The following is a 17,578-nucleotide window of genomic DNA, read 5'->3' on the forward strand; positions in this document are numbered from 1 at the left end:
AGCTGAGTCTTACTGTCTCTGTTTGTATCTCTTTTTACCTCTGTTTCTCACCCTCCATCAGAGGTGTGGGTGAACCCTCCAATTTTAAGAGACCCTTGTCCCTCCCCCCAAAAAAGAGGCCCTTTTCCCCTATCCAGGGGAGCAGGGACCAGAGGCAGGGTTGGAAGGAGGCCCAGAATGCTTTTCCAGGAACCTAGAGAGGAGGGAGTCCCTTGGTCCCTCAGGAGACCTGGTAGAGGTGGAGGTAGGGATATGTGGTCTGGAAGATGCAGGTGGGGCCTTCTCCGTCCCTGCGCCCTAGGGTAGGGGTCTCCAAAGGCAGCCCTCGAGATAGTCACAAAGATTCTTGGCCACACAGCGTTTAATCTGGAGTTTGTATGCCTCTAGAAGGAAAAATACTTGTTCCAATTAGCCCCAGTCCCCACCACGCCCTATTGTCTGACCCTGGACTCCTTTCTCTCACTTATTTAATCACGAGGTTGAGCGCCCCCCCGGTTCGGGGTGATAGGATGCCAGAATTTGGAACAGGATCTGGACTAGACGGTGAGAAGGATCATGACCGGTGACAGTGCTTATGACTTGCTAAAACTCTAGGCCCACTCCTCTGCCCACCAAGCTGGATTCCTAGCATTCTTCACAGTCATTCCTCACCCCCATCCCCACCCCCGGCTCAGAACACTCTAGCACATCTGGTCTCCTGGTGTCCAGTCTTAGATTGGGCAACCAGATGGCACAGACCCATGAGAAAGGGGTACAGGATAGACTGGGAGCTAGCCCAGGGCTGGGGCCTGTCTCCCAACTTCATCAGTGTCAGGCACAGAGCGAACACCCACAATAATTAGTTATACTAGTGATAATAGCTACCATTTATTAGGTGCTCAGTCGGTGTCAGACAATGCACTCAGTAACTTCCATGCATGACCTCATTTCATAAACGTCCAAAGCAGCATCTCTCACACACCTTTACACTTGGTCTACAGTCAAAAATACGCTTTCTCTGTGACCTGATATGTATTCACTAGGTATAAGCAGTGTTTCCACAAAACAGTATTTTCTTTGACTTCATGATTTTTTTAAAATGATGTCCTATTTTATATTTTTGTTTTTTTAAAAGTCTGGTCAAGAGCCCCTCAAGTCATAGGTAGAAGGATTGATAAGAAAGGGGCACCAGGGAAGTATGGGGGTGTTACAGAAATGTCCCAAATCTTGCTTAGGGTGGTGTACAGTCATTTACACACATGGCAGACATTTGTCACAACTCACCAGACTGTGCACCTAAAAAGAGTAAACTTCATTACATGGATATGTGTCTCAATAAAGTTAAGTAAAAAAAACAGTAAGATCCACAAAAGTCATTTCACAATGCATGGTTTGCTCATGACCCACAGTTTGAAGAGCACTGGAAGGAAGGAAGGGATTAATGAATGAGGGAAGGGAAGGAGAGAGGGAGGCTGAGGGAGTCCCCACTATGTATGTCTGTATGTATGTATTATGTAGGTAAGTAAGCTCTACACCCAGTGCGGGACTTGAACTCAAGACCTGGAGACCAAGAGTCACGTCCTCTAGGAACGGAGCCAACCAGGTGCCCCCCAACTCCCCAATATTTAAGTAGGGAGATTTCACAGATGTTCACCTCCGCCTCCTCTTGGGCCATGGAGGGATATGGGCCCAGAGGGAACCAAGTCCGAGAACCTGGAGAAGCCCAGTTTCGCTCAGGTCTGGCATCCTTTCTCAGCCAGCCCATGCCTCCCGAGGTGCTCAGATGACTGGCCCTGTGTGACGCGTTTTGTGGCTTGTGGGTTGGGCTAGGGGTGTGACATAGAGGAAATGGAAAGTGCATAGGTGCCTGAGCTCCTGAGTCCTGGGCAGAGGGAAGGAGATGGGGTCACCACCCCAGAGCGAGGAGAGACCAGCAAGGAGTAACTGAGAAAGGGAAGTGAAAGCCAGGAGGCAGGGTGCTAGCACGTCCCGCAGGGGCAGCCTGCCCGGGCATGTCCCATCTGGTGCTAGGGGTTTCCTTCTTGCCCTGAGTCCCCTGCCAGCCAGATTTGTGGCAAGTGTGGCCAGGTGTGCCTGCTCCAGAGAGTGTCCCCGGCAGTGGGCCAGTTACCAGGAACCTGTGACAGGTGTGCTTCGGGACTGTTCTGGGGGTCCGTTTTTGTTTGTGTCTGACTTGATCTGTATCCCTGAGGTCAGTTACTGACAGCTGTAATGGGTCAGTTGTGAACTGGTGTGGCTGCGTTTGTGTGTGTCCCTGTAGGAGCGTCACCTAGATCAAGCTCTGTGTTCAGGTGTCCCTGTGACAGGTGTGTGCGTGTGTGTGCGCGCGTGTCCACCTGCGCCTATCAGGAAGCGTGTGTTTCCTGAGAAGCGCTCAGCCTCAGCGGTGACTGCGTGTGTGTGCTGGGGGTGCCCGTTCCGTGGCAATGTTGGTGAACACAGTTTGTGGGTTCCCTGTGCTTATCAGTGTGGGCGTTTGTGCAACACAGCCCCCCTTCCTTGTGTCCGTCCGCGTGTCCCAGGGACCCTGTCAGCTAGACGGTCTCTTTGATTGTGTCTGGGTGCGAGACTGTGCGCCCCAGTCAGCGTGGGAGCCGGCATATCCGCTCCCCGGTCCAGGGGGTGCATTTGTGCAAGTGTGGCCGTGCGCCTGCGAGTGGCTCGTCGCCGTGGCCCTGTCAGCACGTGACTTTGTGTACCCTGGAGCGCCAGCCGGTCAGTCGGAGTACGCGTCTCTGGGCGCGTGTGTCTGCGGGTCCCAGTCAGTGTGTCAGTGTGTCAGCGCGTGTGTCCGGCTGTCCCGCCGGCCGAGCGGCCCCGGTCGCTACGCCTCGGTCCTCCTCGCCGCGGGCCAGGCCCTGCCCCGCCCCCGACTGCAGGGAAACCCCCGCGCGCGGAGGTAGGGGGGCGCGGCGCGCGCCTGCAAGTCCCGACTTGTCCGCCGCGGGCGGGTGGGCGGGCGGGGCCGTGGCGTCACGAGGGGGCGGGGCGTGGGACCTGCCGGGCGGGGGCGGGGCGGGGCGGGGCGGCCGCCGAGCGGGCAGGGGATCCGCCGGGCGGCCTGAGACGCGGCGCGAGCCACATGCGAGCGGGCGCCTGGTGGCGGCGGCGGCAGCAACGGCGGCAGCGGCAGACTCGGCAGCGGGGGCCACGACGCGGACGCGCCTACAGCCCGAGCGGGAGCAGCAGCAGCCACAGCCACAGCAGCCGCCACTGCAGTTAGAGCAGCAGTAGCAGCCGCCGCAGCAGCAGCAGCCGCCGCAGCGAGCGGCGCTAGGCGGGCGCGCCCTCTCGAAGGAAGCCGCCCGCCCCCCATCACCGCCCCCTCCGGCGTGTTCATGCCCCCGGGGTGAGTGTGCGCACCCGAGTCCCCGCGGGCCGCGACTGGCCAGGCCGGGTGGGCTCCCTGGAGGAGGTGGCAGGAGTGCGCTGGGAGAGCAGTGGGAGCGCGCTGCATCCCCACCCCGTGCCTCCCTCTCTCCCCACCCTCCATCCCACGAACGACCCTGGGTTGGGGTCGCTGGGCCGGAGGCACTAAGGGTCCGGGAGCGCAGGTGCCTCAGCGGTCCGGCGGGTTTGTTTACAAACAATGGGGTGCGGGCTCGGCAGCGCCCCCTGGCGGCCAGTGCGGGCCCGGGGAAGTGAGTCGACCCCGACTGCCCCGGCCCCCGCAGTCCGGGAGGGGCGCGCGGGGGGGGGGGGGGGGGGGTTGTAGAGGCGGCCACACCCCAGGCGCGCGCCCGCTGGGGGCGGCGACGGGGGGGGCGGCTCGCAGGCCGTGGAGTCTGCAGCTCCTGCGGGCGGGGGCTGCGCCCCAGCAACAGCCGGTTATTGGCCCCTCGCTCGCCTGGCGGGCGGGGCGGGCGCACGTGGCGGCGGCGGGGTGGGGGGGGTGTGCTGTGACAGCAGAGGGGGGCGTCTGGGCCCGCCGTGGGAGCGCGCGTGTGCGGGGTTGTGGATCTGCAGGTGTCTCGCCTGGGTGTGTGCATGTGTCTGGCTCCGAGTTAGTACTGGGGTCCGCAGGGGGTGGAGGTGTCAGTCCGGGGGAATGTTGGGGCTGTGGCCCGTCGGGGTGTGTGCTTGAGTCTCCCCATGAGTGTTTGTGTGATGGTCTGTGTATGCCGTGCCCGAGGGCTGGGTGCTGTTTATGCGTGGTGTACCTGCGTGTGTGTGTATGTGTGTGTGTGTTGTGTGCTCTGTGAGAGTTGTCAGTGGGCGCTGTTTGGGGCTGATTCTCTGGGTCTGTGTTGACTGCGTGAGCTACAGTACGTGGCTGGGGTGTTTGTGTGTTGCTTGAGTGAGCTGGGTGTGAGGGTTTGTGTGCGCGTGTCTTGCCCGATGTGCTGTTTGTGTGTGCTTGTGTGTTTTGACTGTGTGTACTGTCTGTGTTGATCTCTAGGGCATGTGTCTCAGCTAAGCGTTTGTGATGGTGTGCCTGCTGAGCGCAGTGGCTGTTTTCTGTCCAGGTGCGTGAGCACGCGCGCGCGCGCGCGTGTGTGTGTGTGTGTGGTGGGGGGGGTTGTCTCTGTCTGTGTTTGGCTTGTGTGTCTGGCATCCGGGTCTGGAAATTGAGGACTCGGTGGGGTCTGTGTGGTGCTGTCAGCGGGTGTTACTGGCAGTCCGGGGCTGTGTCTGAGCCTGTCTGTGTGTCTTGTGTGTGTGTGTGTGTGTGTGTTGGGTCTGAGGGGCTTGTCTCTGTGATCGGCTGGCTCATGTGTGTCATGTGGGCTGCGTGTGTGGAGTGTTTATGTTGGTCACGTGAGACCAGTGTTTTCTGTGGGTGCCTGAGGTGTGCGCGCTGCCACGGCTGTGTGGGATTAGAGTTGGCTGGGGTGTGTGCGTGTGCATGTGTGTCCGAGGCTGACAGTTGGGGATGGTGTTTGGAGGTTGGTGGTGGAGGGTTAGCTGAGGTCTGCTCTTCAGCGTGTGTGCTGATGCATCACACTCTGATGACCGGAGTGTGTGTGTGCCTCATTTCCATGCGTCCCGGGATCTGAGAGTTGGCAATGGCGGGGGGGGCATGTTTCGGGTGTGTTGGTCTCTGTGTATGTCCACGGATGTCCGTGGGGTGTTGGTATTTGTGTAAGCCCTGAGGTGTGCAGGTCTGACCTCGTGGGTGTGTGTATGTGTGTGGGGGGAGGGGCATGTGTCTGAGAAGGGGGACAGTGCCTGTGTGGTGTGTCTCTGTGTTTGCGATGGCTGCATTGTCCGTGTGTGTCCACACGCATATCCACAGTGGGTCAGTGAGTTCTGACAGTTTGTGTATGTGTGTGCACAGGGATGGAGGGGCTGGGATGTGGCAGCCGGTCTGCATTCTGATGGTCTGTGTGTATGTGTGTGTCCACGTTTTGGTCAGGGTGTGTGTGTGTGTGCATATGTGTGTCCTGTACTGGGTAGCAATCCCAGAGATGGGAACCATTTCTGTGCCAATGGGAGATGAGGTGGGAGGTCAGGCTGGCCAGTCCCAAGGGAACCCTTACCTGTGTGGCGTGTACCCTTCACCACCTTCCCCACCCCTGCCGGAAGTAGTATTTGCCATTGAGGTCCTGCATGAGTCCATGTGCATGGCCATCACCGTGTTCCGGAAGTCAGCCCCACCAGCCCATGCTCTGGGTGACTCCCAGGCTGGGTGAGTTTGTGTTCTGAGGCTGTCTCCCCTCCTGCACACACGTGCGTGTGCACACACACACACACACACACACACCTGACAGACTCCTCCATCTGGGTTCTGTGTGAGCCCTTGGACTTGCTGTGAGAGCTGTCCTGTGCCTCCTTGACCGTCGTGGGCACCATCACCACGTGCATGGGAGGCGGTCCCCACCTGGGGGGGGCCCTGCGACAGACCCTCCTTGGTGGCCATCTGTCCTGTGGGGCCATCGCAGCTGCCTACAGTGCCCCGTCTGGGCCCTGTGTGTTGGGAGACCTTCCCTGGACCCCTGCCCCCCAAAGGTGCTGGTGGCTGTGTGCAGGAGTGAGTGGGGGTGTCCTGTGTGCCCCCTGCACTGCCTACCTGACCGCACCCCTCTCCCCCTGTCCTGCAGGCCCCAGGGAGCGCCATGGCCCGAGCACGCCAGGAGGGCAGCTCCCCGGAGCCCGTAGAGGGCCTGTCCCGCGACGGCCCGCGCCCCTTTCCCCTCAGCCGCCTGGTGCCCTCGGCCGTGTCCTGTGGCCTCTGCGAGCCCGGCCTGCCCGCCGCCCCCGCCGCTCCCGCCCTGCTGCCCGCCGCCTACCTCTGCGCCCCCACCGCCCCTCCCGCCGTCACCGCCGCCCTGGGGGGGCCCCCGCTGGCCTGGGGGTCCCCGCAGCCGGCCCCGAGGCCCGCGCCCCGACGGTGAGTGCCGCCCCACACGGGCGCCCCGGGATGCGGGGAGCTAGGAAAGAGACATTGAGGAACTGGAGAAGTGGGAGCGAGCCGGGGGGGGTGGGGGAGGAGGTGGCGAGCCGGCCGGGCCACAGGGAGGGTGTGGCCAGTGTGGTCTTTGTGTTGCAGGAAGCAGGAAGACTGAGTGGGAGGCTGGGGGTGGGGGGAGGCGGGGTGGGAAGTCCCTCCTGGAATCTGACTGCAGTCCCCGAGTTGCAGCCCACGGCCTTTTCCGGGCCGGGGCAGCAGCTGTTTCCCAGCCCCCACCTCCCCGAGTCTGGGTCTCCTTAACCTCTCCGAGGACGATAGTTGGAGGGAGTGTGGGCAGAGCGAGAGGACTGTCACTTCGGGACTTGGGGGTTGGGGGGGTGGCCTTTTGCCTTTATCTGAATCTCTGGCCAGGGCCGCCCTCTCCGCAGTCCGGGAGGAGGAAGGAGAGGGGGAGGGGCCATTGTGTGGGGAAAGTGGGGGTGGGGGAGGCCAGAGTGGGAAAGTGAGTCTTGGGGAGGGAAGGGTTAAAGGTCCCCTGCCGGATGGGCTGTTAACCCTCTGGTGCCCTGCCAGCCCCATCCCGGCCTACACGCTCAGTGGCAGGGAAGATCGTCCGCTTTCCCTCTCCACCCCAACCCCTCACCCTGTCCCTGGAGCCCGGGGAGATCAGGGGAGAGAAAACTTCCCCGGCTGGGCTCCCCAGCAGCAGAGGCAAGAGGGGACCCGATTTCAAGACCACAGGCACAGCTGTGGAAACTGAGGCCCCCATTTTAGGCCTGAGGATCCCCCTCGCCAGGACCTGGTGTGGCTCTGGAGGGAGGCAGATACTGCGGGGCGGCCCAGAACGGGTGGGGCAGGAAGGCATATCCCGAATCCCAGCCCCCCAGGCCCGGGCTCGCTCGGAGGCAGCCAGTCTGGCCTTCTGGTCTCCGTGCCCCTGCCACATCCGGGGGTGTGGCTTCGCTGTGGTTGGACACCAGAGGGCAGGAGACCTGAGGCTTGTGACTGCGTGTAGTCAGTCGCCGTATCCCTATGTGACCTTGGGCCACTTCTTAGGGTGGGCCTCAGTTTCCCCATCTGTTAAGTGGAACAGGCAAAATTTGGTCCCGTTTTGGAATAGTTGGGTCGGATAAGAGGGAGACTTCCAGACTAACACGGGCAGTGGGGGAGGGGGGTAAGCTGGCTAGCCAGGTAACCCCGAGAGAGGCCTCCCCAGGACATCCTCTTGCTTTCTGGCGCCTGGGGAGCGGAAGCTGAGAAACCTGGCTTTTGGAAGGGAAAAACAGAATCGCTAGAAATGAGGCGGGGAGCAGAAAGGAAATTGGGAGGCTGGAAAAGGGAGAAGCGGGCCCTGGCTAATTGGTCCCTCGGGGCCGCCTCAGGCCCGACAGAGGTGGTGGGTGCTGACCACGCCCCCCCCTCCCCGGCTTTTCCCAGGTCCTCAGCCCTCACTCTCGCCGGCGGAGCCGCACCTGGAATCGCCGGTGCCCAGTGCCCCGGGGGCCCTGGCGGGCGGCCCCACCCAGGCAGCCCCGGGAGTCCGGGGGGAGGAGGAGCAGTGGGCCCGGGAGATCGGGGCCCAGCTGCGGAGGATGGCGGACGACCTCAACGCGCTGTACGAGCGGCGGGTGAGTGCTGGGGGCGGGGTAGACGGCAGGTGGGACTTCCCGCCCCGGAGGGGGCTGCGGGCGAGCCCCGCCAGATGTGCGGCAGCTGCTGCCCGGCGCGGCGGGGTCGCGCTGGGGACAGGCAGGTGGGAGGGGCGGCGGGCCCGCGGACCTGCCGAAGGGCCCGCGCCGCGGCGGCTGGCACAGGCCAGGGCCGGGACCTCCTCGAGCGCCGCTGCGCGCCCGCGGCCCGCGGCCGCGGGGACTGAGGGCGGCGCTCGGCGGAGCGGCTCATATATCCCGGGCTATTTATAGCCGGTGAGTCAGCAGCGGCGGCGCGGCCGCGCCCGCCCCTCCCACCCGCCGGCGCGCGCGGACGGCAGCGCGCCACACAGCTTCCCGGGCGGCCCGGGGCGGGGCGGGCCGTGGAGCCCCGCCCCCGCTGGAGGCCCCGCCCCCAAGCCCGCGGCTCGGCCTCTGATTAAGACAAAATCTTGGGAGCTTATGGCGTAGAACAGAGAATAACAAATATCAGGGCGCCGAGCACCCAGCTCTGTCCAATCTGAACATTACACCCGCGCTGCTTGCTTACTGAAAGAAAAACAAAACCCGGATGTTGTCAAGCCCCTCGCTCCCCCCCCCCACCCTCTTCTCCTTTCCAAAGGAAACCTCTCAAGTTGGCGTGTCCCATGACTCCGCAGGTGTTGATCCCGCTACAGACTAGTGATCAGGCCACAAACAATGCTTAGGTTGGCGGGATGTTTTTGGGCTTCATATACGAGATATGATGTGTTTCTCTCCAAACTTTTCCCCTCCTGTATTAGCTTTGAGACTGATCCGTGTGGGCAAAGCGTTTTCGCTGTTTCTGTAGCGTTCTGTTGGATCAACATACAGTATCCTTGTTCATTTTCTCATTGGTGGATATTTAGGATTTAAAAAAAAAATGCTTCAAATTTCATTGGCTTGTTTTTTTGTTTGGTTGGTTTTGGTTTCTTCCTGAGGATACACATTTTCGGTGCACTTGTGTGTACCCCACAGTACAGACGTGGCTGCTGGGCTTTACCCGGTGATTGCTAATTGCTCCCAGAGATGACTGTGCTGGGCAGCACCCCAAAGCAGTGAAACATTGTCAGGCTTTCCAGCTGATGCCATTCTGACATGCCCCCTTTGCTACCTCCCAGCTTCGAGAGTTGGTGGGGAGTAAGGAGAGGGTGGGGATTGGTACAGGGCGTCCCACAGCCTGGCACCCACTAGGGTCATAAGGATGGTTTATCTGACTTTGTTCTCATCAGTCGGAGGAGCTTCCCATCCTTTCAGGGGGATGAGACCAGGGGGGCTCTGCCTGTTAGCAGTGGGCCTGGCCCTGCACTCAGGATAGGGAATGGGAGAGAGCTACAGCTTACCTTTCCTTTGTACTGGGCGGGGGGCGGGGGGCGGGGGGTGGGAGTCTTTTCTTCCATGTGGCTTCCTTCTTTCTCACTTGCCTAGCAATGTGGAACTGAGAGGGTTCTAGAGGCCACCGCAAGCCTTCATCCCGTTGCTGAAAAGAGGGCAGGGGTTAGCTTTGTCTGCACAGATTTCCGTGCAGCCTCAGCACAGAAGGTGAACTGTTGTTCCCAGGGCTTGTCCTTCCACAGATCGTTCTAGAATCACTGAGACTATAGGCTCCCTGCTCCCTTCTCTGTCACTTCCCAACCTTTGAGGGGAGGGCAGGACAGTCTGCCATCCAGCCGCCCCCCAATCCTGCCACCCCCCAGCCCTGGCTGATTTTGGTCCAGAGACTAGGGGAGCACTTGCTGGGCTCATGCACTGTGCTGAGGACACTGGGTCTGCGACCTTGCCGTCCATCCTATTCTGTTCTAGAGGAGGACGCTGTCCTCCCTTGAGGTGACTGACTTGGACCCTGGTGGGGGGAGGAGCGGGGATATGGACCCAGTCAGCAATGGTAGGGCCCACCGCTGAGGGCTGGTAGCTCACCCTTAGGAAACTGCCTCCCTCATCCTGGCCTTTGGGCCCAATCACCCACACGCCCCTGTCCCCCTGTCGGAAGCCCACTCTAACTTCCTCTTTTCCCTCTCCCTAGAGACAAGAGGAGCAGCAGCGACACCGCCCCTCCCCCTGGAGGGTCCTGTACAATCTCATCATGGGACTCCTGCCCTTACCCAGGGGCCGTGGAGCCCCAGAGATGGAGCCCAATTAGGTGCCTGCACCCGCCCGGTGGACGTCAGGGACTTGGGGGGCAGGACCCTCCCACCTCCTGATGCCCTGGCCAGCGCGGGGGACTTTTTCTGCACCATGTAGCATACTGGACTACCAGCCCTGCCTGTCCCAGGGGCGGGCCAGGGCCGCCACTCCAGCCCCAGTCCCGGCCTAGCCTGGGGACACTGATGGAGATGTGGACTCCTGGGTCCCTGGCTGGGAAGCCAGGGGAGAGAGGGCTGACGGACTCAGCGTCTGAAGGCAGCGGTGACGGAGAGGGTGGGGACGGAGCCACCCGCCTCTGCCGCCCACCACCATCTCAGGAAAGGCTGCTGGTGCTGGCTGCCCGTTCCAGCTGCAGGGGTGACACTGGGGGCGGGGGGGAACCTCCCTCCCAGTGCTCCTTCACTTTGGGCCTAGCCTCAGGCCCCTGGTGCTTCCCCCCCTCCTCCTGGGGAGGGGGCCCGTGAAGAGCAAATGAGCCAAACGTGACCACTAGCCTCCTGGAGCCAGAGAATGGGGTGGGTCTGATGGCTGCCCCAGCCCAGCGCCCAGCCATCTTCCCTGCGCCAGCCGGCGGGTGGTGGGCATGCCTGCCTCACCTTCATCTGGGGGTGGCCAGGAGGGGCCCAGACTGTGAATCCTGTGCTCTGCCCGTGACCACCCCCCGCCCCCATCAATCCCATTGCATAGGTTTAGAGAGAGCACGTGTGACCACTGGCATTCATTTGGGGGGTGGGATATTTTGGCGGAAACCGCCCCAGCCTTAGTCCCCAGGGCGAAGCGCTGGGGGGAAGACGGGGAGTCAGGGAGGGGGGGAAATCGCAGAAGAGGGAGGAGTCTGGGAGCGGGGAGGGATGGCCCAGCCTGTAAAATACTGTATATGCGCTGCTGTAGATACCGGAATGAATTTTCTGTACATGTTTGGTTAATTTTTTTTGTACATGATTTTTGTATGTTTCCTTTTCAATAAAATCAGATTGGAACAGTGGATACTCTTTCTGCTTTCTTTCCCCACGGCGTGGTCTGGTCCAAGCCTCCGTGACCCCTCTCTGGGACGAGGTGGGAGGTGGGAGAGGCAGTCCACCCACAGAGCCCATCAGGCTCTCCAGCTGTATCCAACGGGAGGCTGAGGAGCATGGGCGCCACTGTATACACCCGGCCTCCATGCATCCCTATGCAACTCCCCGTAAAAGCAAAGCCCTAGAAGAGCGGAGTTTCGTTTTGTCTTGTTTAAGAGTTCGAGTCATCTCCGCACCCCACGTGGGTTTCGAACTTGCAAGCCTGAGGCCAAGAGTCCCACGCCCGACTAGTGGAGTCAGCCAGGGCCTCCGAAGGCAGGGGGTGGGTTTCTCTGGTGCTTTATCGTCACTTTATCCCCGCTGGATAAAGAACATCCCGGAAGCTCCATGTTTGGGGAATGAATGAATGACCTAGAACTTCTAAAGAAGCACCAGCAGGAGTCCTGGGGCACGTGTCAGCCATCAGGCTGCCCTTGACGCCACCCTCCCGGACGGAGAGCACCTCAAGCTATGACCCTTCTAAAGGATCGGGGTAAGCGGGCAAGATCACTTTGGAAAGGAATCTGGCAAAAGCTCGTCAAGCAGGCGGTGGGCATTATCTGTGCCAGCAACCGGCTTCCTGGGCACTCTCCCTTAGAAAGACATGGGCACGAGTGTCCAAAGGTTGGCAACTCGAGAAAACAACTCTACGTCTCCAGCAGCAGTTGAAAGGGTCTCAAGTCTGCTCTAGGCATGCAACAGAATAATCGACAGGGGGTAGCCGGAATGAACTAGAACTCTACCCATAAATAACAAGTAACAGGGAGAAGAAAAAAAAAGCGGGTGGCAAAATGGTGGCGAGTACCTGGGTGTTACTATATTATTCTCTGTATTTTCCGTGCACAGAGGCCAAGGGTAGGGGCGTTCACCCCCAGCCGTCTGTCTGGCTGCTCCTGGGCAAAGAATGCTTCCCACGTGGGCAACCTAGGGCTTCCCCTTTCCAGGAACAGTTCGTGGAATCACTTAGATGGTGGAGTTAGGTCTATCGATTTTATTAGTTTTCCCTTTTCGTTCCGGTTTCCGCTCTCCTGCCTTCTCCTGGATTATTTGAATACCTTTTTCCAGTTCTTTTTGAGATTTCGCTCTCCGCAGTTCGGTCTCTGGTACTGCTCTGGGACGACGCCCGCAGGTGCGCTCTTTCTCGGTCTGTCTGGAGTCTGTAGGGTGTCATTTCACTTCCAGCGGAATCCGCCACCGTTCAGGCCACAAGTCCTTGCCACTCCTCCCACTGTTTTGTGCTGTCGTTGTCACACGGCTTACATCTCCACTCACAAACCCCTCATGGCAATGGCATAACTTTTTTTTTTTTTAAGATTTTATTTATTTATTTGTCAGAGAGAGCAAGCGAGCACAAGCAGGCAGAGAGAGAAGCAGGCGCCCCACTGAACAAGGAGCCCGATGTGGGACTCGATCCCAGGACTCTGGGATCATGACCCGAGTGGAAGGCAGCGGCTAAGCCACCCAGGCGTCCATAACTTTTTTTTAAGATTTTATTTATTTATATGATAGAGATCACAAGTGGGCAGAGGCAGGCAGAGAGACAGGGGAAGCAGGCTCCCTGCTGAGCAGAGAGCCTGATGCGGGGCTCGATCCCAGGACCCTGAGATCATGACCTGAGCTGAAGGCAGACACTTAACTGACTGAGCCACCCAGGCAACCCATAACTTTTGCTTTAAAATCATATACATTTTAAAGAAACGAAGCAGCTAGATAGTCTTTAGCAATCTTTCCTGAGTTCCAAGCAATCAGCCTGAGTTCCAAGTTTCTCCTGGGATAATGTCCCGAACACCTGAAGAACTCCCGTTAGCATTTTGTGTAGCGTCTTTCCGCCAGTGACAAATTCTCTTAGTCTTCTTTTATCTGAAAATACTTGTTTTCACTGGTTATAAAATTCTGGGGTCGTTTTCTTGAATCATGGTTGCCCTGCTTGTAATGTGTTGTTTCTGTCAGCTGCTTTCAAGACTTTATTTGAAAAATCTTTGTCTCTTTTTGAGACTGGATAATTCCCATTAATATATTTCCCGCGCAGGGAGTCTCTCATCCCCATTCTATCAGGTCTACCAGTGGATCTTTATCGTCAGTGTCAGAGCATCCATTTTGTTCTTTAACATTTTTCTATTTCTCTGCTGAGATTTCCTATTTTTCAACATTACACTTTTACCTCAATAAGCACAGTTGTAATAACTGCTTTAGAGGCCTTGCCTGCTAACTCCGGCACTTGGTTTTTTGTTGTTGTTGTTAACGTAGGCTCCACGCCCAACATGGGGCTTGAACTCACGATCCGAGATCGGGAGTCGCATGCTCTACCCACTGAGAACCCTAACACTTGGGTTCTCTTGGTCATCTTGTCTCTTCCCTTGAGAATGAGTCACGTTTCCCTAATTCTATGTGTATTAGGTAATTCTGCCTTGTGTCCAGATGTATGTTAATGTTGTAGACGTTCTGGATTCTGTTATATTCCTCCAAAGAAATGTGAAAGGTCTTGCTGTAGGGATATTTGTACTTGCTAGACTCAGCTTACCGTAGGGGGTGATGGTGTAAATCTGGATCGCTTCAGCCCTGCTCGGAGTCGGCCCCACAGATCCACAGCCTGGTGGTCAGCAAGAGACTTGGGCTGAATTTATACAGGTCACTTGGGGGAAGGGAACCTCCCTGGCACTCTCCTTTCCAGTTGCTGTGGTTCCTCTAGGCTCTGTCCTCTGGTTCTTCAGGCCAGGAAGACAGCTGGTTTTCTACCTGAGTCTTGGCTGCCCGGCTATGCCAGGACCGCAGCCTGCCCTCGGGGTGCACACACCAGAAATGAACACACACCAGAAAACTCACCCTGTGGTGAGCTCTTCTTGCAACTTTCAACTCACCCTCTCCCCAGAATCCACCTGCTTTCGAGCACTCTCCACAGCCTTCCAGTAGTTTCGGGTTTTTTCGGGTTTTTTTGTTTTTGGCATTTTGTCTAGAATATATAGTTTATTTGCGGAGGGGTGGGGATGGTCGTCTGTTAGAAATTTACTCCACCACACCAGAAACAGAGCTTCTGTATTTTGATAGACCTAAACCTAGTATATTTTTTTAGGCTCCCCACCGAGCAGAGAGCCCAATGTGGGACTTGATCCCAGGACCCTGAGGATCATGACCTGAGCCGAAGGCAGAGGCTTAACCCATTGAGCCACCCAGGTGTCCCTAAACCTATTATTTTTTAGGGTTGAAAGTGGAGAACCCTACTCTGCTACACAGGGTAGATGGAAAGAGCCAGAGACCCGGGGACAGTCCAATTCAGTGACGGCCATATTTTATTTGCAAAGTCCACAGGACTCTGATAAAAGAAGAGAAGGATTAGTTCTTCCAGGGGGAAAGGAAACACGTAAAGTCATCTCTGCTGGCCTTCTCTCTTGGAACCAAGATGCTGAGTGGCTCCCTGGCTTAGCAAAGCAGATGCTCAGAGCACCTGGCAAACGAGGTCCAGAGCTGAACCTCTGCCCCTGGCAAACCGTGCCCCCCCCGCCCCCCAGCAAACTAATCCCAATTTGACCGGCACTCCTCAGCCGCCTCCAGTAATTCCACTCTGCAATGGTTGCTTCTGGAAGGGAGAGATTTACTTTTCATTGTTCATGTTGCGTCTTCCATCCTTAAAAACTACGACTGCATGTCTTTGTATACCTCTCAATTCTGCACTATGCCCACCTATTATCTATCCAAACAACAAAGGATATGTAAAAACGCTACCACGCCAGTCTTTTGGAAGGAAGCAACATCAAGTGCATTTATACACTCTGTACATAACCGTGACCTCAGACTTTGGGGTGTCTTTCCCAAGGGTGTGCAAAGGGAACCAGCTCAATGTCACTCAACAGCAGACTGATCTAACAGCTTACGGGTTCATCTGTGGTTTTGGAATTCAATGTCCAATGCACTGACAAGGATCTCCAAGACACAGTGAGAAAAGGCAATTTGCAGAGAAAGTTATGCATAATAGCAGCTAACACGGAGCAACCTCTCCTCAAAGAATGTATTCGTTCGACCCCCACATTAACAGAGCGGTGTACTGCGATTACCCCGTTTCATACATGGGGCAACGGAGGCACAAAAAGGTCTCTTGCCCAAGGTCGCATAGCAAGTCGTATGGTCTGGGCTTAAACCTGACAGTCTGGGAAGACTCACTGTCAAACTATGCCAAGAGTGAGCTCTGGGAGGTATGTATGAAAGTGGATACAGCTAACATATCCAAAAAGCATCTCACATTTCTCCCCAAAATCCTGCGTTTAGCTAGGAAGTCAGCTGCTCCCGCTACGTGGCCGACGTTGAGCTGCCAGGCCCTATGAGGCAGCGGGGAGGGAGGGATCTTTTCACCCCTGTACGTGTGTATTACTTGAACGTTTCACTATGAGCTTAAAAACTAAATCTACCTGTCCTTCTGCATCCAGCTGGAGGCCCTCCGTCCACACGTGAGCCACCCGGTCCTGCCTGCTAGGTTTTCAGTGGCAACTACTAGATCTCAGAACCTTGGGAAGGTAAAGCGTGAGACTCTGACAAGTACGGGTGCCGCTAAGTAAATGTCCACTGAGTGTCTTGTGGAGAAGCCTCTCCATCAGCCCACATCCTGCCCCTTCCTTGTTGGGGCAGGCTGTTCCCTTTTCTGCAGTGTGAGCACGACAGCAGCGTCGACCCGCACGGGGCTGCTGTGAGGGCTCAAACAATTTAGCTGAACTGCAGGCATTCTGAAAGGGGCCAGACAGGCGTGCGAGCAAAAGTGTTAGCTATTATTGAACTCTTTTGACTTGCCAACTCCAACCTAAGCCTCCATTCTTCCATCTACAAAGGGCAACCAGGACATACCTCAACAGACACACACGTTTGTATTTACCAAAACATACGCAAGAAACTGACAAGCATCTACACTGCAAAGGGAAACCGCGGGATGTGGGGCTCTGATGGGGCCGAGAGCTTTTTAACGTTGTAATGTTAACCTTTGCATGTTTTTTTTTTCTTTCTTTTTTTCGAGTAGCACCTATTGCACTAGAATGTTTTGAGGCTTTGACTTAACAGGGTCTGGCTACTAGATATCACCCTCAGACAACAGAAGTGGGGTACGGAGCAGAGAAACCTGGCAGCCCCAAAGACAGCCCCCTTCTTCTCATTTGGAAACTCGAGCTTCCCGAAAATATTTGTTACCTTCACAGATTAGATCCTCCTTCCCAAGTAGCTACGAATCTCCTGGAGGTATGAGAAACCACAGGACCATCACTGTGCTCTTCCTGGAGACTCGGCGAAATCTATTTTTATGATAATACGAACGTGTAACTTGGGAGAAAATGAAATTTGAAGAAATGAGAATAAAGCCCGTTCTCGCCTGGGGCTGGCAGCTTCCAGCGCCCACCCCAGATTCCCAAGGGGTCTTTTCCGATGACTCGATTTCTGCCATGAAAGGTACAGGGGTGGAAAAGTTTGAGAAGCTTCTGGGAAGATTCTGTGATGACAATTTTGTTTTTATCCATCCAGACCCACCTGCTCCCCCTTGTGACCAAGGCCCCACACTGCAAAGTAAAAGGGTGTCGGCTCCATCTGTCAAAGACAGGGTGAGAGTCATGAATTGCTAAAAACACTGCCCTTGGTGCCCCTTAGTTGACACTGACGGGGTCAGGAAAGGGGCCCCTCCAGAAACACAGTCCTAGCCTCACCCAGGGAGGAAGAGAGGGGACCGAGGGAGGGTCAGGGAATTAAGTGCCTCCTTCCTGTGGAGACCTATTTTTTTTTTTTCTTTTCTTTTTTCTTTTCTTCTGCAGCAGGACTGAAATAGGAAAGGAGGGGAGTTTGTTCGAACTGGCCAGACTCACAGCTCACACAATTTTACAAGAGAAACCCCAGGACGATGGTGAGAGGTGGAGCACGCGCAGGCGGTCAACTCAAAGACAAACCCGCCACCCCGAACCAGTGAAGGCTTTGGCCCCTGCCAGGTGTGACTTGTGGCACATGACTGAAGTGTCACTTAGCTCTCATACGGAGCCCCTGCCCACTCGGACCGCGCACAAGGCCTGCTGCACAGGGGATCCCCACAGAAGGCAGCATCAGTATCGCATCTTTTACTTCTTCCCCATTAATTTAACTCTTGTCACCGAGAATAGCCACTATTGAACTGAATGAGTCACAAAACAGTTGGAACAAGAAGCTTCTACGCACTCTAGAATTTGAGCCACCTGACTCTTGCTGCATTACCCAGAAAAACAGTGGCAGGAATGGTGACGGAGGGGAGGAGTCTCTGCGTCACACAGAAGCCTCCAGTGCTTTTTCTTTAGGTTAGAAAAGGCTACTGATAGGATCACTCCCTCGTCACCGGAAGGCGCTTATAATGTGGAAAAATAAATAAA

The 17,578-nt window shown here is 56.9% G+C and overlaps 1 protein-coding gene across 1 annotated transcript; it reads left to right on the forward strand.

Annotated features, from left to right (window-relative positions):
* Nucleotides 1–3,265: 3,265 nt before the first annotated feature.
* Nucleotides 3,266–11,149, forward strand: LOC111160670 (BCL2 binding component 3). The gene is given in 5 exon segments (XM_022523936.1): nt 3,266–3,349; nt 6,042–6,272; nt 6,274–6,331; nt 7,790–7,980; nt 10,043–11,149. Coding segments are annotated over 4 exon segments (582 nt in total). The 5' UTR covers nt 3,266–3,349; nt 6,042–6,056; the 3' UTR covers nt 10,160–11,149.
* The last annotated feature ends 6,429 nt before the right edge of the window (nt 11,150–17,578 follow it).

This window comes from Enhydra lutris, unplaced genomic scaffold (genome assembly GCF_002288905.1).
Source record: "Enhydra lutris kenyoni isolate GAN:26980312 unplaced genomic scaffold, ASM228890v2 scaffoldscaffold77, whole genome shotgun sequence".
Classification (NCBI taxonomy): domain Eukaryota; kingdom Metazoa; phylum Chordata; class Mammalia; order Carnivora; family Mustelidae; genus Enhydra; species Enhydra lutris.